Source organism: Pediculus humanus, genomic scaffold, assembly GCF_000006295.1.
Source record: "Pediculus humanus corporis 1103172107743 genomic scaffold, whole genome shotgun sequence".
In the NCBI taxonomy this organism is placed as follows: Eukaryota; Metazoa; Arthropoda; class Insecta; order Psocodea; family Pediculidae; genus Pediculus; species Pediculus humanus.
In genome coordinates, this window is record NW_002987344.1 from 54,603 (window position 1) to 77,259 (window position 22,657).

The following is a 22,657-nucleotide window of genomic DNA, read 5'->3' on the forward strand; positions in this document are numbered from 1 at the left end:
AATGTCAATATTATTTTTATTTTGAAAAAAAAAAAGTTTGTTTTCTTACATTGATAATCAAGGTAAAAAATTTGTTTTGGTTTTGGTTTAAGTCGTTTTTACGAGTTTTAATGAATGAAATGAATAAAAAAAATTAATAGGGGACTTGGAATTATCTAATTATATTTATTTGATGTTAGTATTTTATAATTCTAAAGATTTTACCGTCATTGTACTAAAGAATTTATCGATTTTATCATAAATAATGATTATCTTTATCAAGTGTAGCAGATGAACTTATTAATCTTTTTAAACTTGAAAAAATTTTTTTTAAATTTACATTACTTAAAAGGCAATTATTGGCAAGGATAAATATTAAAAACGTACGAGTTATATAAGAGAAAACATTATTTTATAATAATAATAATAAAAAAAAAAAAAATCACATTGATGGAAAATCCAATTGTACATATAATTGTTTGATTCCTATTTCAGCGAATATCATATGTGTGTGACGAATAATATATTTGTGATCTGCAGATTTTGAAACTTCTAATTTAATCCCCCCTACATATGTATTACTACAGAGTGTCCAAAAATGAGGTTCTTGAACGCTATAAACACCTGCCAGTTGCATAACTTTGTTGTAGCACTGGGGAAGCACATGATCAAGTGACACAGGTTGTCGTTGCATTAATATCATATATGAATCTTTGATTAACGGATATATACTGGCTGTAATTAAAATGGCTATAAAAATAGAACATATAGGATCTGCAATCATCCATCCAAAGTATTGCATTAATAGAGAAGAAACTATAACTCCAACACTTCCCAAGGTGTCGGCGAGAATATGTAAAAATACACCTTTCATGATATGAGAGTTAGAAGCAGGCAAGTCATTGTGAGAATGACCATGGCCATGATGGTGATGATGATTAGAATGAGAATGACTATGATTATGACCGCCAGAATTTCCACTGTGCGAATGCCCATGTTGAAAAGCATATATTCCAATTAAATTAACTAAAAATCCTAAAACTGACACGACGAAAAGTCTTTCATGTTTAACTTCCGGTGGTTCTAATGCTCTTTCAATAGCTTGAAAAAAAATGGATCCTGCTGTAAAAAGCAGAAAGAGAGCATTGCAAAAACCAGCAAGAACTTCAGCTCTCACATAACCATAAGAATATTTTTCATTTGGTTTTTTTCTAGTGACTACTGTAGCTAAAATTCCAGCTAAAAGCCCTGAGCAGTCGAAAAACATATGAAACGAATCGGAAATAAGCCCAAGACTGTTTGTCCAGTAACCGTAGAATAATTCAATAAATGCAAATGATAAATTTAGGAGTAAAAACAAAAATAAATTCCTTGAACTTTTTTCCGAAATTATCAGTCGACAGAAATTTTGAATTGATTCTTTTAAACGATTTCCCCACCACATTCTTGAAGTTGCATCTTTATATGATACAGGCAACATTTTGGTATAGCCTGTAGTAAACCCTAAAAACAATTTATTAATCTTAATAAAAATTTTGAAAATGTCTGGTTAAAAAAATTTTATAAAAAAAAAAAACTTATTAAATCGTATACGTATATTTACGCTTTTAAAAAAAAACAAAAGTAATTATTATCAAAGTTTAATTATTGAAAAAAAAAAAAAAAACAATTAAACGCTTACCGTTTCTTCAGGAATTATTATTCAAAGAAAAAAAATAATTTAATACTAGATGCGTTCCATCCTATCCCCCATTGATAATAACTTTATTTAAATTTAGAACCATATGTAAGGTAATAATCATATCCGGCAAATACAATATTTTAATCATTAATAAATAACAGAATTTATAAAAAATTATAAAGATAAAAAATTAATTAAAATGTAAAAATATTAAAAAAAAAAAAAAAAAAAATTATTATTTTGGTTGGACACTTGTATGCGTGTCAAACTCTCTGTTTATCGTTTCAGTATATCTTGGTAAGAAAATTGACAACGTCTCCGGTATCAGTGATTTGTCGACAAAAGTAAAAAATTTTTAGCAGAGCGAAACATGGTGAATTTTGTCGAACATTCGACAATGGTTTAGGCACATCCGGTTAGTAATCCTTTGTAGTGTTAAAGAAAAATGGTAAGCATGTCATTTATTATATTTCGCTTAATTTCGTTAAATATATATTCTGATATTCATTATTGTAAATTATTTAGCTTTATTTGCGTCGAACTATAATACTGCACTTAATATTATTTGATAAAAAAATGTTTTTGGTTAAAATAAATTAATCCATGTGGTCTCCGCCATTGGCTTCACACGTTTGCATCGATCATAATAATGCGTGTATCAATAAAATAACTCATATCAAGTCAAATTTTATGATGATAATTATTTTTTTCTGTAATATTCCGTGACGGTTAAGTCTGATTTAATGAGTCTGATAAATTTGACTTGGTTCTAATATATAATAATTTATTACAGTAATATCACGCCTATGTGAGTTATTTGTTTAATTTAATATAATATCGTTTCAGCCTCCCAAGAAAGATTCTAAAGGGGGCTCTTCTAAGCAACCCCAAAAAACTCAAAAGAAGAAAGAAGGAGGATCGGGTGGTAAAGCTAAAAAGAAGGTAGAGAAATAATTGGACTATTTAAGATAAAAAAGTTAGTTTTTTTTTTTTTGTAAGTTATTAATTTTTTTTTTTTGTCGAAATTCAGAAATGGTCCAAAGGTAAAGTTAGAGACAAATTAAACAATCAAGTCTTGTTTGATAAAGCAACATATGAAAAATTATTGAAGGAAGTTCCAACATATAAACTTATAACACCTTCGGTAGTGAGTGAAAGGCTTAAAGTTAGAGGATCATTGGCCAGAAGGGCTTTAAATGAACTTCTTCATAAAGGTTTTTCATTAAAATTTTTTTAATTTTTCTTTTTTTCTCCTTGTATAAGTTTGATATCACTTACACCTTTGATTTACAAAAAATATTTCAGGTCTTATTAAACAAGTAATTAAACACCATGCTCAGGTGATATACACAAGAACTACTAAGGGTGATGATCCGGCATCCTAAAAATGTAATTTTTATGTTTTAACAATAAAATATTCAATTTGTGTTTATTTGTACATTATTTAAATACAAATTGATTTTTAAATATACATTTTATATAATTAATTTATCCTTTGTTTTTATATATATATATATCGATATTTTCACTTATATCGCAGGGTGAATATCGTTTGTTTCTTTATTTTTGTTTTTGATATTATTATTATTATTATTATTATTTTTTCATAGTGTGAAATTCATCGATGACTACCATGTATTGAAGAAATTTTGTAACATATACACTTTGACACATTAGTTTTTTAATTACTAGATAAATTATCAAATTTTAAATTATAAATTATTATATAAAGGAATTATATAGATTTCATGGGATATGTAGTAGTAGAAAAAATTATATGAAAAAAGTCGATGATATAATTGTATACTTTAAATCATACATATATTTTTTGCCATATTAGTTGTAGATGTCAATTGAGGTAAAAATAATATTAGTATCAATTAGTTAGCTAATGGTTACTCGTTTTACACAAATAAAATATTCAAAAAAAGAATAATAATTTTTTGATAATAAGGGATTAATGTATGGTTGGTTTTTTTTTTTTTTTTTTTTTTTTTTTGTTTTTGTTTGTTGTCTGGATAAATAATTAAAAAAAAATTTGAAAAGTTTTGATGGAGAGAGAGAAAAAGAGAAAGAGAGAAAGAGAGAGAGAGAGAGAGAGATAGAGAAAAAAAAAAAGATAAGAAAATAATAATAATAAAATTGAAAATAATGATCACTCATATGATTTAGCCGTACAAGGTTCAGTGATTGGTACCGTTGACGCTTTTCGGAGGATTAATATTAATAATTTCATGTGTTCTCATAACATTTTGATAGGTGGGTGCTGAATGAACGAGCCTTCCCGCCAGTGCAGCTGCTCTTTCACGTCTAATCCGAACCCATTCATGATTAACTAAATTTTCTAATCTGAGCCTTTTCGTCAAATCGGGCTCAAGTATTTGTTTAACAAGAGTTTTAGCCAGAGGGGACACGCTTTCTCGTACTTTTGTTCTAAAAGTCCAGTTCTTGGATGTTTGATCTCTAAGCAGCTTTCTCAAATTGGAATCATCGAAAGGCATTGACGCGTTGAGCATAATAAAAAGAATTATTCCAAGTGACCAAATATCGGCCAATTTCGGATTGTAGGGCGTACCGCTGACGACTTCAGGGGCCGCATAAGCAGCCGAACCGCAGTATGTATGACTTAATATTCTATGTCCGTCATTATCAATGCAATACCTGGCAAAACCGAAATCTGCTAGTTTAACATTAAATCTTTTCGACAGCAATATATTTTCGCATTTAAGATCTCTATGCGCAATGTCTTTATCGTGTAAATATTGAAGTCCGCTTATCATTTGTCGAAACCAAAGTTTTGCCTGATGTTCAGGTATTATGCCAGTTCTTTTAACAAAATCAAGGAGATCTCCATTGTCTGCAAACCTCATGAATATAAACACTCTTGGACCCCTTTGAAGTATGCTGTGAACTTGTATTACATTTGGATTTTCTATTTTTGTTAGAATTTCAAGTTCTCTCGGGAAAAATTTATTAAGAAAATCTTTTGGAGCTTTTTCTTTATCAAAGATTTTACATGCCAAACGCATTTTTCTTTTAGAGGAATCATCGATGTAATCGGCCACATGTACGGTAGCATACGAACCTTGACCGACTTTTTTTCCAATTAAATATCCTCTTTGCTCCAAAGCATTTAATTCCGAATTTTTCGGACTTAGCAGCGAAGTTTCCGCCATTTTATGATATTTGTTTTGTCAAATTTTTTTTGCACTTGATTAGAACTGAACTCCTCTGGCTCAGTCATTGGGAAAGAGTAATTTTGTCATTTGTTATCATACTTAATAATTTTTACCTAAAAAAAAAAAATAATTTTTAAAAAAATTATATTAATATTTCCGGGACGGAGGAGGAGGAGGAGGAGGAAGGGGAAAAAGTAAATTAAATTCTAAAGTAAACAAAGAAATATCAACTAACTAACGATTTTAACAAAACGCGGTAATAAATATTTAAAGTTTAATTTTTTTTTAAAAAAAAAAATGACAATATTTGAATAGACTTGAAACGTAATTTTATAGAAAAAAAGAGAATTAAATTTATTTTTATTTAAAATTCATTATTTAAAGATTTTATAGGAGACACTTATTACAACAACCATTAACTTAATAATAATAATAATAATAAAAAATTAGTTTTGCGGTTTGATGTGAATGTATTAATATATATATATATAATATAATAATCTTAAAGTTATCATAATATAAACAAATCATTGGTTATGTGGGAAAATATTTATAAGTAAACAATTTTATTAAAAAAAAAAAAAAAAAGTTTCAAAATAATTAATAATTAACATACCTTGTAATATATCCTTTTTTGAATTTCCGAGTACGTAAATAATCTCTAACTGAATAAACTGTGATTTTTCAATGGCCATACAAAAAATATCATGGAAAAAAAAAAATTAAAAAAAACTTTTTGTTTATATTTTTTTTTTTAAAAAAAGAAAAAGAAAAAAGGAATAAAAATGTCGAATTGAGTTATGAACAAAAAAAAAAAAAAAAAAATAACAACAATGTCGGACATGTACGAAAAAAAAGGATTTTTTTTGTAATTTGTTAGGGAAAAAAAAAAAATTTTTGTTTTTGTTTTTTTTTTATTTATTTTAATTAATTAATTAATATAAATATATGGTTGGACGGTTGGATAAGTTAATTTACCTTGGGTTATGTATGAAACTGTATTAACTCAAAAATTTAAACGCAAATATTATTTTTTAAATATTAAACAATAATTTTATAATAACATACCAAATAAAAATAATTTTTTTTTTTTTTTTTTTTTTTTTTAAAAGGTTTCCAAAAACAAGGGGGATTTTCTATTTTTTGTTTAGTTTTGGAACGCTTTCGAGATAAGTCAGTGATGAGAAACATTTCTGATGAAAACTTTTTCCGCCAAAAAACCGTTATCTACTGACACGTCCCTTTTTTTTTGTTTTTTTTTTTTTTTTCCCCCCCCCATTTAGTTTTTAACGAAATTTAACCGGGCTTCGGATTTTGATTAGAAATTTTTTTTTTTTTTCCTGAATAAAATAAAAATAAAATTTTAGTAAATAGCAGAAGATGAATCTATTTATAGTCTTTTATTTTTATTTCTTAAAACGAATATTAATAATTGTGTTGTTTTTAAATAAATATTTAATCAACTTGTTTCCGTTAAATCGATTTCATGATGATTAAGGTATTGTAAATAATATTTATATACTTTTTATTTAATAATTATATATATATAATATCATAAAAATTATAAAAAAATAGAACGACTAGCATTTAAAAAAACAACATTTATTATTATTATTATTTTTTTTAATATACGTCTAAAGTTTTTTTTATTTTTTTTTGTCGAAAAATTTTTATTATTAAGGGATATCATTTCACAATATACATATGTAAATATTTATACTTCTTTTTTTTCACATTTTTTTTACGTATTAAGTAATTATATAAACATTAAAACCTTTTTTCTTTTCACTTATTTTTTTATTTTTGTATATTTATAATACGAGTTCACTGCTCTTTTATCATTTATTTAAATTGTGAGGAATTTTTTTTGTTTTTGTTTTGTTTTTAAAAATTTGTAAAAAAAAAAAAAAATGAATGAATGAAAAATTTTAAACTGATTATGCATGAAATAATAATAAGCAGCAGGTTGCTAATATTTACTTTTTTTTTAGTTAATATGGTAATTAACAGGAAAACAAATGACAATTTTTTGTTACTCACTTCCTCTACAATCTCTTATTACTTTTAAATTTATTAATTATTAATTTTTATTATTGCTTAAAATATTTTTTAATTTCACCTTTAATACCTCATTTAATAAAGTTTTAAAACTATAAACGGAGGAAGACACGTGAACTTATTATGTCAACTGTGCGTTTGTATAGTAATAATAATAATAATAATAATAATATCGTGTGATTCGAGCTCATAAATCCATTCTTCTCCATTTTTCTACGGCTTCTTTCCTGGCATCCGGCACCAATTGACTTCTCACGCCTCCAATTACATTATTTGTAGCTTCTGTGGCAAGAATGATTGGTTTGACGACCGTTGGAGGTATCTGTCGGAGCACTCCTCCCACAGCACCTGTAACACCTTTTTGTTCGTGTTCCTCACTGGCAACTCTTACAATGGTTTTCGCTGTTTCTCCAATGCCCTGATGTTAAATAAAAATTATTCTCATTTTAAATTATTTTTTTAAAAACAAAACACACCGTCTCTCTTTGGTTGATTTACCTCTTTCACGACCAAATACGCTATCGCCATTCCTTCCCTTATATCCGCAGGTTGAGAATACCGTTTCGTTTTTCCTTTACCCTTTTGCCTGTTCGTTTTGACGCTGGGCCCGGGAGATACCATGTCGTAAGCCGTTTCTGCCGTCGTTTGTATAATTTGTATTAATCGACTAATTAATTCCAGTGACGCCATTGCGGTCGAAGTCGTGAAAGAATTGGCTCCTCTTTGAAATCCCCTCATTAAACGCCCGTCTTTTTGATATTGTTCAATGGGTAACCACAGCAAATCTCGAATTCCTTGAACTAAGAAAATTATTTTTAGCAAAAAGGGATTTTGCGAACGGATAAATATCCGAGGACAAACGTACTTAGTTGAACAAGAGAATGCATTGGACCCACACCGCCGAGCAAACTGGGCAATTGATTTTTTTTTATATCGTTGGCCCACTCCAACAATACGAAATTTAATAATTTATCAAAACCTAAAAGGCCGTGCCTGTGAGATATTTTTCTTAACCTTAGCTCGGAATTATTTAATTGTCCGAGACCCATAAGTATGCCAGCCAATGACCCGTGTGACATGTCAACTCGCTTCCCGTGATAATCCAATTTAACCGGAACTTCCGGACTGAATATGAAACACCTAAATACATAAAATTTATTTACTTTGTTCGTGTAAAAATAAACTCGATGAATTTGGTAAAAATACCTAATAAATATAGGTTGAGAGGGGGGTTTGTTTTTCGGAATGAATTTTTTCCTTTTGTTCTTTGAATTTGACATTATTTTTTTTTGACTTTCTTCTTCAAGATCAATAAGCAAATGTTGAGGTTCCGAGTGAGAAACTTGAGAATTTCCTTTTACGTTAACCGTCATAACTGGCACTTGATGCTTTGGCGTTTGAGTTCTCGAACTGCAGTCTTCTTCTAAAAAAAAAAATCATTTTATTTATAATAAAACAGGCAAATATGAGTTTTTTGCAATCGAAAACCACAATGAAAGTTTATACCATCTTCTTTATTGTCACCGGATAATTCGCTAAAAAATTTAAACAAAAACAATATGGAATCCTGATCGATGTTTAATCGTAACGGAAGTAACGAAACTTTCAAACAACATTCTTGAACGTTTATTTTCGGATCCGATCTCATTAGTACGGATTTAACGACAACCTATTAAAAATATAAAAAATAATAAAACTTTTCCCATTTGAAATCATCGCCATGTTTGATTGATTGTGATAAACATACCATGGGTGCCTGAGATTGTTTAGGTTTAGCTTCGCTCGAATATTGATAAAGAAATTTATTTATTGTACTCGTCGCGAGTCTATCCCTCAATTCCACATCTTGTACTAATAAAACTTGCCGGGAAGCTTCTGTTGTATTTTCCGGGTAAACTTCGTGTTGAAATCTCACCTGATTCCAAAAAAAAATTATTAAAATATAAATTGTGATTATCGTAATTGTAAATCTTTCTTTTTTTGTTTACTTTATTCAATTGAAGTTCCATTAAAATATCATGGCGTCTATTCGTTCCCCCTTTTTGCCTCCAATTCAAATGATCCCTTTTCTTTTTGAAATTAATTTCTTCATTAAAATTTTTAGAAAATGTTACGACCGTTTCCGATACGTTTTTACTCGAATAATTTCTAAAATTTCAAATTATTTTTATTTGTTTACATAATAGAAAAACATTTATTAAAAATTATTTGTTTATTACGTATGTAATACCCTAATTTTTGATTAGAATCAATTTTATTTTTCGAATTTGTTGAATTGGTATCAAAATCACATCCTCCGTAAATGTGCCATATCAATGACATTTCTCTCAGCATGTAACGCAAATCGGGCTTTGGATAATGTTTTGGCGATCGTAGTAAATCGGCTTTTTCCAAAGGTATTGAAAAGTGGTTATCCACAAGTCGAATTGGAGTTTTGGTAAGATTTCTAACCTCTGGCAAACCTTTCTTCGGCTGAAAAGCAGAGCGCATGCTAAATCATTTAATATACACACGTCGATGGAAAAAATTATTAATGCATACCATCATTCCCATTCCGGCTTCATTTTGCACGATGTAAAATTCCTTTTCCCAACCATCATCCTTATCTTCGTAATTCGAATTACTCAAATCGTTAGACTCGGAACCCAAACTAAAAACTTTGTCTTCTTCGTCCTCGTTTGTCGTTTTCAAACGATTCGCCCTGCTCGAGTCTTCTTTACCGCCACTTCCTTTCTTATTATTTCCCTCGGCTATTTTAGATTCTTTCATGGCTTCTTCGATTAAATCGTTGACTAAGGCCACTTGTGATTTAGACAAACTGTGTAAATTATCGCCGTCTTCCGTTTTAATCAGTATTTGTTCTTCCGCATCGGATTTTACCGTAGTGTTAACTTTTCCCGATTCTTCTCTGTTCGATTCGTTAAAATTAATATCGCCGTCCGACGCAAAATACATTAATAAATCCGCTAACGCTTTTGCAGAATCCGAACAAGTCCAAATGTGTGCAACGTTTCCCGATGCCCTCAAATCTATTTTCGGATTCGTTTGACTTTTTTCACTCAATCTCAATGACAATTCAAACAATCCTAATTCTATGACGCAAATGTAATCGTTTTTTAAATCCGCAGGAGAATCAGCGAAACGTACGCCAGTTTTATCGGATATGAAAAAAGCCGCATCTTCTGCTATAAATCGCAGCGTCGAAGAACTTTGAGCAGCTATGTTACTTGAAATGTTAAAATTTCCGATTGTGAGCACGGATCGCAAAGGAAGGTACAAAGGCCTGAAAAATTATTTTGCATTTTATTACACACATCGATGTTTTTGTTGTTTTCATTTTTTCGCCATTACAAAAAAAGATACCTGTAATCAACGCTGCAATTCCATAAATGTACGTTTATCTCTGACAAAACCGTGTTTGGGTCGTAACCCGCAATCGGATAGTCGGTCACGTCGAAAAAATCAATTAATTGAGTAAACCAACTATTTTGTTCGCTGCAGACTTTATGAATTAGTGTTGCTTCTCTGATTCCAATGGCGACGAGAAACATCTAGAAAAAAATTTTTTTTGATCGTTACTGCTTTTTCCTTTCTTTCTCGACGATTGTCATCTTAAAACTTACCTTCAATCCCTGCGATATATTTTTTTGTACGCGAACGGCAACTGTTAACATGTTACAACTTTTCGATGAGCCTGACCCGACGAAAGCCGATTCATTAATTAAGGCACATTTTTCCGTTTTTTTAACGGTCAATTCCAAATGGCTGGGCGTTGGATTATCGAACGTATAGAGAACAGGTTGTTCGACTGCGTCGTTAATCGAACCTGAAATTATCCCATTTTAGAGGTTTTGAGATTTGAACAATCCTAGCGTCAGGAAAAATATTTTCACTACTCACCATTGTGATGAAAAGAAAAATGAGTCACTTGAACGCAAAAATAATCCAAATCCGTTTTTCCTTTGAACCCGGAAACTAAAAATAAATTTCCCTCTTCGAAAGAAATATACAAATGTCCGTTTTGTCTTGGAATGACGTTACCCAGGGAATCCCTAACGGGAGCATAAACACTAAACAATCCTTGATTAATGTTTAATTTTAAAACGACTTTGCTTTGACCCGTCAAACTATTGTTTTCCAACAACTGTTTTTTTTTGTGTCTTTGTTTTTGTTCGTAAACCGAATAAAAAATACCATCCTGAGATTCCGAATCCGAATCGGATTCTAAAACAAAAAACAGAATTTAACTTTCATTTAACGTGAAACGTGATCAACACTCGAAATTAAATCAAGTACTAACCGCATTGTGCGGCAGATTTACAGAGGCTAAAAGTCGGTGCAAAATTATTATCACCTTCTGAACCTGATTGAAATTTCGATTTTGAATTACTGAAAAAATTATTTTGCACAGGAGCAGACGATTCCCACAACAACAAATCATTTGAAATTCTATAATAAACACGAAATGTAATAATAATAATAATAACATCCATCTATCGGTTTTTTAATTTAATTACTCATGGGGGAAAAAGAAAAATTTCCTCACCGATTGTAAATAACTTCGTACATGTGTTTGGATAGAAAAACAAGGGAAGCTGTCGGCAACATCACATCAATCTTAACTCTCGTGTTAACGGATGCGAAATCCATAAATTCCGACATTTCAGTATTGTCACCGGGTATTACAAGTTCTTCGCCATCTTTTTCTCCAAACGATGATGATTCTTTCTTCGAGTGTGGCGTATCGCTTTCGTGCACTACTTTTTTACAACTGAATGGAGAACTTTCTTTTTTCGTCGTGTTCTCCAAAGTCGAAACTAAGGATTGACCTAAATTGTGACTGGACGATTTGTATTGACTGACGGGAACGTCGCCATCATCTAAATGATTTGAACTCATTTTCGGGTATATGAATATCGTAAGTCTGAAATCGACAGAAAAAAAAAAAAAATTCCAAAAATAATTAATTACAATTATTATTATTATTAATAAAAGTGATGTATATATATATTTAACCTGGGCCAATCGAATCCATCTTCGCCACGTTCGTAAGAGTTATTATTAGAAACAACGGAAGCTTTGGCAAATTCGACTGGTTTATCTCCATCGGATTCCTTTCAGAAAAAAAAAATTTACAATTTCAACCATAGTTTATTGCAAATGTTATTTACATCTCTTTATTTTTAAATATACCTTAAATTTAGCAATGAAATCTCTAAATTCAATTTCGTATTTGAAAAAAGGTTCCAGAGGTGTGATGACGGTTCGAACCGTTATATCATTCACGTCCAAATATATAATATCTTTTCTAACGGATCTTTTCCACCAAGGAGGTTTATCCATGTCGTGAATGGGTCTAAGATCTGGAATGGGAAATCTAAAAATAAAAAAAAAAAAAAAAAAAACGTAACAAACTTTTAAATATCGATTTATCGTCCGAGAAAGCACAAGCATATATGCGATCAGTTAATTTTTACCTTATTTTAAATGTAACAAAAGAAGAAGTGATTTTAATAGATTGTTTTCCATCGGGATATGAAATGCTATCAATTACTTGTTGAATATGTTCGTCACTTAGCTAAAAAAAAAAATATAAAATTAACACAATTAATAAAAACCGCCAAGAAAAATAATGAAATTCGATCGAACGGTTAATTTTTTTTACCAAATTTGAAGATGAAGGTAAAACGGTTTCGCTAATTTTTCCGTTAAAAAATAATTCGGGATTTATAATTGCTACTATTCTATCAACAATCGTGATGTCAATTTCAGTTTCAAACGGTTGAAAATCAAATCTAAAAAAAAATAATTATGACAATAGGTAATGAGTTTATATAAATTTTTAAAGAAGAAAAGAAATTATTACTGACGCAAATTCCGATTTAGGTCTGATGTATTTTCTACCCTTTTTACCAGAAGAAGAAGAATCACTTTCGAATAATTTAAAATTAATCGTCACGTTTGGCTGTTGTGTGAACGACTGCGAAGATTCATTATCGGAATTTTTAAATTTTAATAACTGCAAATAATAAATTAATATTTTTTTTTTTTTAACGAAATTTTTAACGTTCTTTCGGTTCTTTAAAATAATAATAATAATAAATTCTTCTCACTTCGACGTATTGCACACTTTTTTCCCCTTCCATCTTTTTTTCAATTAAACATTCTAATATTTCTAAACTACATGCTGTACATTGACCTTGAATAACGGATTTTTGTGTGGATGATGTTTCGCTTCCTTCTATAATTATTGGGGCTGCTAAAAACCTGATGAATAAAAAAAAAAAATTTTTAGTAAATCCCTCCCCCACCCCACCCCCCCCAAGAAAAGTTTTTTCTTATAAAGGCACATTACCTAATGTGATTAAGATCGCAAACATCTAAAAAAATTTTTCTAGCTTTTTGAAAATCTTTATTTCCGTAACCCGAACCGACAAAATGTTTTAACTTTTCGAAAAATTCATTTGACAAATTTTTCATTTCTTCATACGATGAATTAGATATTGTGCCACCACCATGAGATTCTGTTGTCAGAGTCAATACATCTTCGTGAAGAAGTATAACGGCTACACTGCTTAATAATATGTGAAAATGAAAAACTATAGAATTTGAATCTAGGTCCTCATTGCCTAATACAAAAACATATCGTATTTAAAATTAAGTTTTTATATAACAGGTATAAAACAGGTTTTTCTTTTTTAAATTCATACCTGAAAAAGATCCTTTTTTTGCCCGTGTCGAAGGGATTTTTTGTTGATAAGAAGATGCACTGGTTAATGAAGTAGCAGAACTGCACATACTATTAGTAGAAGACATGACACTATCATTTAAACCGTAAGAAAGATGAAGAGGAACAAAATCGTCTTCTTCACTGTGATCTAAATTTTTTGAAAGTTTTATTGAGTAAAACAAGAAAATTATTCACCCAAATATTTATCATTATTATTTATTTCATTTCCTAACCTAAACAAGTATTGACCCAACCCTGATTATTTAATGCTTTCGATTGATTTTCCAATACTTGATTTAAACCTAATTGAAGTTCTTGTTCTATTTTAGTAAAATCAGATTCTTTCATTAGTTTTTGACGACACTCATTTTTAACATTTCTCCTAGAAAAAATCATTTCAATTTTTAAAAAATTTTAAAATAAATTCAATTATTTGATTTGTTGATAATAAAAAAAAAATTTACCTTGATTTTTGTGCCGAAGATGTGACTCCACTTATAAGAATCATTAAACAATAAGCTTGATGAGGACTTAAAAAAAATGTTAAAGCACCTAAAGTGATTTGCAAATCAATTTTTGGACCTTCAATTCCTTCCTTTTTAAATCTTATCGTTATTTCTTGCCTGCCAGCCAATTTCCCAATAAGTATATTCATAACAGATTGTTGGGAGGGTTCTGATTGAGCATCGGTGTACTGCATAAAAATTAAAAAGTTAAAAATGCTTTTGCTTACATAATTTATAAACATTACTTACTTAGTACCTTATCAACATCATCAGACATTGTTGATTTAATAATATCAGTCGAAGGGAAAATGGAAAATTCATCTGAATATAATGAAACACCTTCTAGATAAATTTTCTTTGTAGAAAAAGCAGACATTTGAAAATCATGTTTAATGTTTTCAGTTTCTTCGGCAGCTGCTTCATCGAAATATTCCATTCTAAATTAACAAAATGGCATTTTTTGTAATTTTAAATTAACAATGTAAAAATTTGAAATGATGAAATGTTAAATTTAATACATACAATTGAATGTTAATTTCAAAAGCAATTCCTACTGGAAAGTTTTCAGGAACTTCTTCCAGCCTAATAACGGTTTTAAAAAATTTTACTCTGATTCGACTTAATACTGAAACATAAAATTTTATAATCAATAAGAAGTTTAATAAAAAAAAAAAAAAAAAAATATTTTTTAAAATAATGAGTACTTGAATCTATTGTATGAGCAAAACTTTCAATTCCTTCAAAAGCTTGATTTCCACTATCACTAGATATATCTCTTTCTTTTTTCATGCAATCTTCAGCTAATTGCAAGCTAGTAGTCATACTACTCCACATTGATTCAATCATAGACACCCCTAAAACAATAAAAAAAATTTTTTTTAATTGTTTCAGGCCATTTTTTTAAACTGGCAGTCATTGTTTAAATTAGTAAGATGTAAAATAAAATAGTATTTTTACTAGTTTTATCTCTTTCCACATTTTTAATGGTCAAGGATAAACCTTCAACTTCAATGTTAGTGGCATCAGTGAGGATGGAAGACCAAGGTACTGACACTGACATTTTTTCAATGAAGCCATCAATAAACTCAAATGGAATATTCTGTTGTTCTGCCACTTCATTTAATGCCTAAAAAAAGGCATGAATGCATGTATAAATTTAACAAAAAATAATTCAAGGATATATTTACTTTACTTAAAAATAAAATAAATTTTTTTTGTTAAAGTACTTAATAAAAAAAATTCATAAAATATATTTATTTAAAAGTGGTGTTCATCTTTTAAACATAAAAATTTTTTTTCAATTTCTTTGTTTTAAAAACAATGAACAAAATGATATGTAGTGACCAAACCTGTACGTCCAAGACAACATCAGATATAATTCCAATCCCTTTGTATAAATCCACAGTTAATTGATCTAATGTCAATTTTTCTTCCAGAAATTGTCCCAAATATCTTTGTAAAAGATATTTGCAGACACTTTTTGCAATGTGATCTGACCACGGCGAGTACCAAGGCATCTCGATGATAGAACAAAGAATTAAACGTAGAATAAAAGGAACATAAATTTTATAAAACAAAAAAAAAAATTTTTTTTTAATATTAACTTTTAAAAAAAACCAAAAAATCACTGCTTTGTTATAAAATTACGTCATTTTTTAAATTCATTGTACGGTAAAATATTAACTGAAAATCATAACGAATACTGGAATGATTTGTTATTATTCTTCATCACCATATTGAATTTTTGATTTGAAGACATGAAACCCATTCATAACGTTATATAGTTGGTGTTTGATAACAAACATACATCTGTTGTAAGCAGAGTTCATGTCAAAGTCTGACCTCTAACGAGGGAATGAGAAACTAAGCACTGCATAAGAATCTCGCGGTTTGCGTGATCTCGTTATTGGCGAGGCAAAGGAAAAGCTATTTTCGGTCCAAGGTATACAATCGGCTTTTTATATTCTAAAATTAGTTATGATTTATTAATTACAAGTACAGTGTTTTTCGACTATTATTTATTTTTTTTAAAAATTAAAACAAAATAATATAGTTATGAAATTTAAATCTTGACGCTGTGATGTTTAATACTGAGTGCATTTGGCTGGATTGTCGTACTTTCGATCGACATCGCCATGGATAAAATGAAGGAAGAAGCAAAAGTTGAACGAGTAATGGCGGATATATTTTTGTCTGCTTTTCGTTTATCAAAGATGTGATCAATATAGCGCTTAACCCATAAGTTCTATAATTTTTTTCTAAATGATATTAAGTTAACTTTAATTGTAATAATATTGTAATATGTTACATCGTCTTCACAGTAAATCTGTTTTACAGTATGCAAATAAAAAAATTCTTGTTTTTTCATTTTTTCAAATTAGTTTTAATTAATAAAAATAACAATATAGTGCATACAGTTTACCAAATAAATTTTGATTTTTTTATTAAATTATAGAATTTAAAAAAATAGTTTTTTTTTAATTTTTAACAATTATGTGTGCAAATGTGTATTAAAAAAAACGTAATTGACCTTTCCGTTGTATCCGGGAATCAATGGTTTTGAACCCAACCCTAATTTTTCTTTAGCGTCTTTTTGTTTATATTTATCAAATTATTCTTTAGTATTTTAGCATAAAATGTTAAAAATTAATTCAAACTAATTTTTTTTTTTATGTAAACAATAGAAAATTTATTGGTTCTTTAAAATATTTTAAAATCTAAAATTTGCAATTATAAAAATGATGAGTCCCATCCATTTTAATTTGATTTTTCATTTCTGAAAATTTTTATAAAACTATTAAATTAATAATTTAAATATTTATATATTATCAAAAATTCTTTTTTTTATAAATTTTAAATTATTGATCAAAATAATATCAATTATTTAATTGTATTAGTTGAATTTATATGTAATTTTTATATATTTTATCATAATTTAGTTATAAAAAAATTTATTTATTTTATTTTATTTTTTTTTTCTTTTAAAAGTTAAAATATTGAAAAAAGTATAAAGGAAAACTTAAAATCAAGATACAACATAATGAGGTTACTGTTGAAAATTTTTACAGTTTTTTAATAAATCTTAATATGTGTCAGTGTAATTCTGAAACCATTAAATTTGGTTTACATTTTAAAAAGAAACTATCAATCCAGTCTTAAGGTTTCTATTCCAAGTATCACAATGTCTTCAGGTACATTTGTGGATAGGATAGACCCTTTTGCTAAACGTTCTATGAAGAAAAAGACAAAAAAGTCGCAGGGATCATCAAGATATCGTAATTCAACTGATTTAGAAATACAACCACTTCCTTTATTCAAGGGTGAGTTTCATTTATTATTTTTTATTTATTTTATTCGAAATATATACTAACCCTTATTTTTTAAATTATCAATGAATATGAATGAGTTTTTTTTTATAGATTTTTTAGGCGTTTGAAAAGCAATGAATTGTAATAATTTATAATTTTTTATTAATTCAATATTTTTGATCGCATACAATTCATGTTAATATGAATAACGGTTAATTCGAGGGATATTAATAATGTTTGTACGATTAAATCAAGTTTACTAATTTTATTTCAACTAAAATTATGTAAAATCTAAATAACTTTAAATTTTAGGCATTCATTTGAAATGCCTGCAGTAGGGGAAGGGGGGGTAATGAATTTATGAAACTATAATTAGAGCATGATTGTGTTTGTTTGATTTTCAGGTTTTGTGCCTGTTTAAATTTTTTTAAAACAACATATTAACGTGTTCATAACATATTCATTGATAAATTTTTGTATTTTTTAAATATTAATGATATCGAATTGAGCGTTTTAAAAAAAAAAAAAAATTTTTTTCCAACTGAAGTATTTTCGAATTGTTCAAATTGAGATTTGAAAAATTTTTTTTGTCATTTACAATTATATTGAGAAAATTAATAATTTTAATTTTTTTAGTTTATAAAATCGTGACTGTGATAAATTTTCACAAGTTTTTAACAATATGCAAAAAAAAAAATGAGACAACAAGTGAAAATGTCAGTCATATTTGTAATGAGAATTTGTGTTGCAGGTTTTGTTTTTTATTTTTTACAATAATAGGATAGGAAATACCAAAAAGTTGTTGCTGATGTTTAAAGATTTCATTTTTAAAGCTTCTTTAACTTGTCTCTTTGTGATTCTAATAAAAAAAAAAAAAAATATATTGATTGAAGGACGAGTTTAATGTAGTCAATGAATGTTTATTCTTTGTTGTAATTGAAACGTTTTGAGAGTAAGATGTCAAACGTGTATTGGGTCATTAAAAAAAAAAAAAAAAAGACAAGAAAAATGATTTAAAATTTTATTATTGTGGCAGGGGGTGGGGGTGGGGGTGGTAGGAAGTCGAAAAGTTTCATCTTGTAATTTTTTTTTTACACAAAATGATTGGTTGGTGTTAAAAATTTAATTATGTGGAAAAGAGGAGGAAAAAAAAAAAAAAAAGGCCGAAAAAATACACACACACATTTTTTTTCAACTAAAATTTTTTTTTTTGTATTTCTAGTTTTCTTGTTCGCCTCAGGATTGCTTACATTACCTATTTTTATGCTTTACTGAGCAAATTTAACTCATGTGTGTAAGGCCTGCGGTGAAAAAAAAAATAAAAAAAATAAATAAATAAATAAATTAACAACTTTGCTTATAAAACAAAAATTTTAAGTTTCATCCAATTTTAAAAGTTTTAAAAAAAAAAAAACGAAAAAAAACGAAAAAAAAAAGGAAAAAAAAGAAGGGAAAAAAAAAAAAAAAGTTTGAAAGTTTAATAAGAAAAACCTTGGCTTCTACTTTTACTTCTTTTTTTCTTTCTGTCTTTCTTTTTTTTTTTTTTTTTTTTTTTTTAATTAAAAGAAAAAAAATGACTGTACACAAAAATAATAGAAAAGAAAAAATTCGGGAAATGATTCAAGTTCTGATGTCATCAAGATTTGAATTTTTTTTCTTTTTTTTTTTTTTTTTTTTTTTTTTTCGAAATCTAAAATTTTTTTTTTTTTTTTTTTTTTTTTTTTTTAGGGGTTACTGTAAAGGGAAAAAACGTTCTCTCGAATAACACAAAAAATTGATTTTTTATATAAATAAATTTTTTTTTTTAAAAATAAATTCACGGTTCATTCATCAGTAATAATAATAATAATAATAATAATAATAATAAATTTAGTTAGTGGCTAAAAATATTTCTTATTTCTTTTAGGTAGGAAAAAAATAGGCGAGCAAAAAAAATCATCATTTTTATTTTATAACATTACGGTCATCATTAATATTCATTTAATTATTATTATTATTATTATTATTATTATTATTATTATTATTATTATTATTAAACTTTTGTTTCGATAGTAAAAAAAAAAAAAAAATTACCGGTAAAGTTTATATATGTACGACTTTGTGATTGGATGATGTTATTCGATCACTAATAACATGACTACTTTTATGAAATTAACATTGAAATAACACACGTATAACTTGATGAAGATTTAAATTTTATTATTATTATTATTATTATTATTATTATTATCGTTTGGCAAGTCGTTGGTTAATTCGTTCGATATAGTGCACCCAATACTTAGTAATAAGATTACTATTCCAACTTTAATAATAATTTCATCAATCAAATCCCCGAGCCATTTAATTATTATTATTATTATTATTATTATTTTTTTTTTTTTTTCATTCTTTAAAAGCTAAAACTTTTCTTAGCAAGTTTTATTATTATTATTATCATCATCATCGTCGTCGTCGTCATCGTCATCTTAAAACGACATTCAGTTTTTCTTCTCTTATTCTAGGTCACAACCTAATTCCTTAAGAATAGATGTTGAGTAATTTATATTAATATTAATATGTGTTTACCTTTTTTTTTCTTTTTTACGTGAATATTATTAATCAATTATTATTATTATTATTATTATTATTATTATTATTGTCAGATAATGCATAAAAAATTTGATTTGTTTTCTTTGCGTTTTATATAATTATTTTAAAGTTAGTAACTTTGTGCGAAGTATTAAATTAAACAAATTTAAAAAAGCTTTTTTTTTTTTTCTCAATTCTTATTAATATTTAAACGGTCGACACAACCTTGAATAATGTTTAACTTGTAATCCTTTAAGTTTGCTTAGATATTGAGTAATATTGTGCGTAAACATGTGTGCGACGCGTATGTGCGTGTGTGTGTGTGTGTGTGTGTGTGCGTGGACGCTAGAGAGAGAGAGAGAGAGAGAAAGAGTTTATCCGCGTGTAGATTTTTTTTGGTTCAATTTAAAGCAATTATAATAATTTATTATAAAATTTCGATGAATGAATTTTGGGGGGGAGGGGGTGGTGGTTCGATTGTTGTAATGTTATTAATAATAATAATAATAATTTTTTGCATTTAAATTTGCGTTTAAATATTTTTAATTGAAGATTAATAATTAATTCGTTGTCGTACCTTCAAGTTGTTTTTGTTAGGAATGAACATAAATTAATAGGAAAACATTGAATGTCAAAAAAAAAAAAAAATTTCTGGAAAGTAGGATTAAAGGATTTTTTAAAAAAAAACTTTTTGTTTTTCCAAGACTTTAACGTAGTGGGGGAGGGGAGGGTGAGGGAAGGAGGAGGCTTTTTTTTGGCACACACACACGTCAAGTGTTTGAATGTTTACTCAATTGGTTTATAAAAAAAAAAAAAAAAAAAAAAAAAAAAAAAAAAAAATGGAGCGAAAATGATGATGAATCTTTTAAATATTTTTGTTAATTGAAAAAAAAACTTTTTTATTAAAAGCATTTGGGGGGGGGGGAGGAAACAAAATAATGAAAAACTATAAGGAAAAGTATTTAAAAAAATACTTTTTTTAAAGTTTTTAATGGTCATGGGACGAACTTAGGTTCGACTTTTTTTTTCTTTTTTTTTTTTGTCCATTTTGTTTAGTTTTTCCTTAATTAAAATTCAATTATCATTCGATAATGAAATAAAATTAATTATGAATTCAAATTTATTGATTGATTTTTTTTTTTTTTTTTTTGTATTTTTCTTTAATATGGGGTGAATCACAAATTACTATTATTATTATTATTATTTTCGTTTAGGAAATTTATGATGGTACTAAAAAAAAAAATTAATGTGTTGAGATTAGGTGAGAAATCGTTGAGATGATTTTTATTTACCTTTTATACGATTGTTTCATAATTTTTTTCTCAGCCCCTCCCTCCCCTCCTCTCCCCCCCCCAAAAAAAAAAAAGCTAATGAAAATTTAAAGTTTGTTAAAAGTGTGAGTCGAATTTTTTAAACTTTTCCCCCCTCCCCCCCGTGTCGCGGTTTATGTATGACGTACTCGTATAAAAGCTTCGATTAAAAAAATAAAATTATATTTAAAAAAAAAAAAGGGGGGGAGGGGGGGGGAAATTTCATTAGAAAATGAATGAAATTGTAATATGGTTCAAAAATACAATCTTAACGAATGGATAGTAGCAAGAAACAAACAAGAGTAATAAGTATAAGTCGAAGAATATTCCGGAAGGTCATAACATGAATGATGCAGACATTTTTTTTTTTTTTTTAAATAAAATATTAAAGATTCTGGCACTTAGATAGACACCGAGATATAATGCCAAGATGTAATTCCAATGGTATAAGGCCGAAGATCTTTGAGGAAACTGATTGAGGTGGGGGGCTGGTGGTGGTGGTGGGGGTGATGATTTTTGTACGTAAGCATCGCAAAAATATTTTTAATACGGCCGTAATAATAATAATAATAATAATAATAATAATAATAATAATTTTTTATTAATATAACAAACGGTCTACAAGTGTGATAGAAAAATGTTGAAAAGTTTATGAGTTGCGGTGGGTGGGTGGGATTTTATTTTATATATATTTATAATTAATAAATTATTATAAATAAAGGTGTCGTTAATAATAATAAATAATTTGGTACCATCGGTAAGTCGATTTCGTGTTTTAAAAAATGAGATTTTTATAATGTAATAAAGATTGTATATTAAAGTTGGAAAAGAAAAGAAAATTTTCCCCTTCCCCTCCCCTCCTCCTCCCCATTTTCAATTGTTTTTCCTAGGGAAAATTTTATAAAATTTTGTTTTTATTGTTTTGAATTATTATTATTATTGTTACTGAATTATTATTTATTAATTATTTTTTCTACGTACTGAGAATATATATTACTGTTGTTTAAAAATTGAATAACACGTCGGGCTTCTTAATAATAAGATGATTAAATGTTCGAAGGGGGTGGGGGGGGGTAAGTGGGGGGGGGTAAAAGCACAAGAGTGAGGAAAAATTTTTTGAATGTAAATAAAATGAGATGATTTCTCAAAAAAAAAAAAAAAAAAAAATGAATGAATGAATGAATGAATATTTATATGCGTTTAAACGTTTTCTATTTGAAATTTGTATCAATCGATCAATCAATCAATCAATAGCTGGCGGTTTCATATTTTTATTATAATTTGTTTTGTAATATAAAAATCAGTCATAATTTTTTGTGTATAAAAAAGTCTCATAAA

At 27.8% G+C, this 22,657-nt stretch overlaps 5 protein-coding genes across 5 annotated transcripts in view; 2 read left to right on the forward strand and 3 right to left on the reverse strand.

The window, feature by feature from the left end:
- Positions 1 to 183: 183 nt before the first annotated feature.
- On the reverse strand, positions 184 to 1,459 carry Phum_PHUM333970 (Metal tolerance protein C2, putative; the record flags this gene model as incomplete). The annotated part of the gene is made up of 3 exons (XM_002427605.1): positions 184 to 214; positions 426 to 846; positions 961 to 1,459. The coding sequence occupies 3 exons, from the start codon at positions 1,457 to 1,459 to the stop codon at positions 184 to 186; spliced, it is 951 nt and encodes a 316-aa protein (XP_002427650.1).
- An 804-nt stretch (positions 1,460 to 2,263) lies between these two features.
- Phum_PHUM333980 (40S ribosomal protein S25, putative) lies at positions 2,264 to 3,023 on the forward strand (the record flags this gene model as incomplete). Its single annotated transcript, XM_002427606.1, has 4 exons — positions 2,264 to 2,290; positions 2,507 to 2,602; positions 2,691 to 2,874; positions 3,001 to 3,023. The coding sequence occupies 4 exons, from the start codon at positions 2,264 to 2,266 to the stop codon at positions 3,021 to 3,023; spliced, it is 330 nt and encodes a 109-aa protein (XP_002427651.1).
- An 820-nt stretch (positions 3,024 to 3,843) lies between these two features.
- Phum_PHUM333990 (cAMP-dependent protein kinase catalytic subunit, putative) lies at positions 3,844 to 4,904 on the reverse strand (the record flags this gene model as incomplete). Its single annotated transcript, XM_002427607.1, has 2 exons — positions 3,844 to 4,813; positions 4,888 to 4,904. The coding sequence occupies 2 exons, from the start codon at positions 4,902 to 4,904 to the stop codon at positions 3,844 to 3,846; spliced, it is 987 nt and encodes a 328-aa protein (XP_002427652.1).
- Positions 4,905 to 7,084: 2,180 nt separating this feature from the next.
- Positions 7,085 to 15,650, reverse strand: Phum_PHUM334000 (uncharacterized protein; the record flags this gene model as incomplete). The annotated part of the gene is made up of 30 exons (XM_002427608.1): positions 7,085 to 7,315; positions 7,396 to 7,697; positions 7,763 to 8,037; positions 8,104 to 8,320; positions 8,404 to 8,566; positions 8,645 to 8,812; positions 8,886 to 8,961; positions 9,128 to 9,369; positions 9,439 to 10,180; positions 10,261 to 10,448; positions 10,521 to 10,723; positions 10,798 to 11,121; positions 11,198 to 11,346; positions 11,444 to 11,821; positions 11,914 to 12,011; positions 12,091 to 12,274; positions 12,375 to 12,450; positions 12,547 to 12,692; positions 12,768 to 12,916; positions 12,965 to 12,976; positions 13,011 to 13,164; positions 13,253 to 13,526; positions 13,608 to 13,775; positions 13,861 to 14,009; positions 14,092 to 14,321; positions 14,390 to 14,570; positions 14,656 to 14,758; positions 14,838 to 14,987; positions 15,091 to 15,259; positions 15,483 to 15,650. The coding sequence occupies 30 exons, from the start codon at positions 15,648 to 15,650 to the stop codon at positions 7,085 to 7,087; spliced, it is 6,069 nt and encodes a 2,022-aa protein (XP_002427653.1).
- A 1,664-nt stretch (positions 15,651 to 17,314) lies between these two features.
- The window catches only part of Phum_PHUM334010 (serine/threonine-protein phosphatase 2A 56 kDa regulatory subunit epsilon isoform, putative), a gene marked incomplete at both ends in the record, with an annotated part of 11,792 nt that continues 6,449 nt past the window's right edge, over positions 17,315 to 22,657 (forward strand). The window contains one exon of the mRNA XM_002427609.1: positions 17,315 to 17,453. Coding sequence (XP_002427654.1) covers positions 17,315 to 17,453 — 139 coding nt within the window. The remainder of the gene's footprint in view (positions 17,454 to 22,657) is intronic.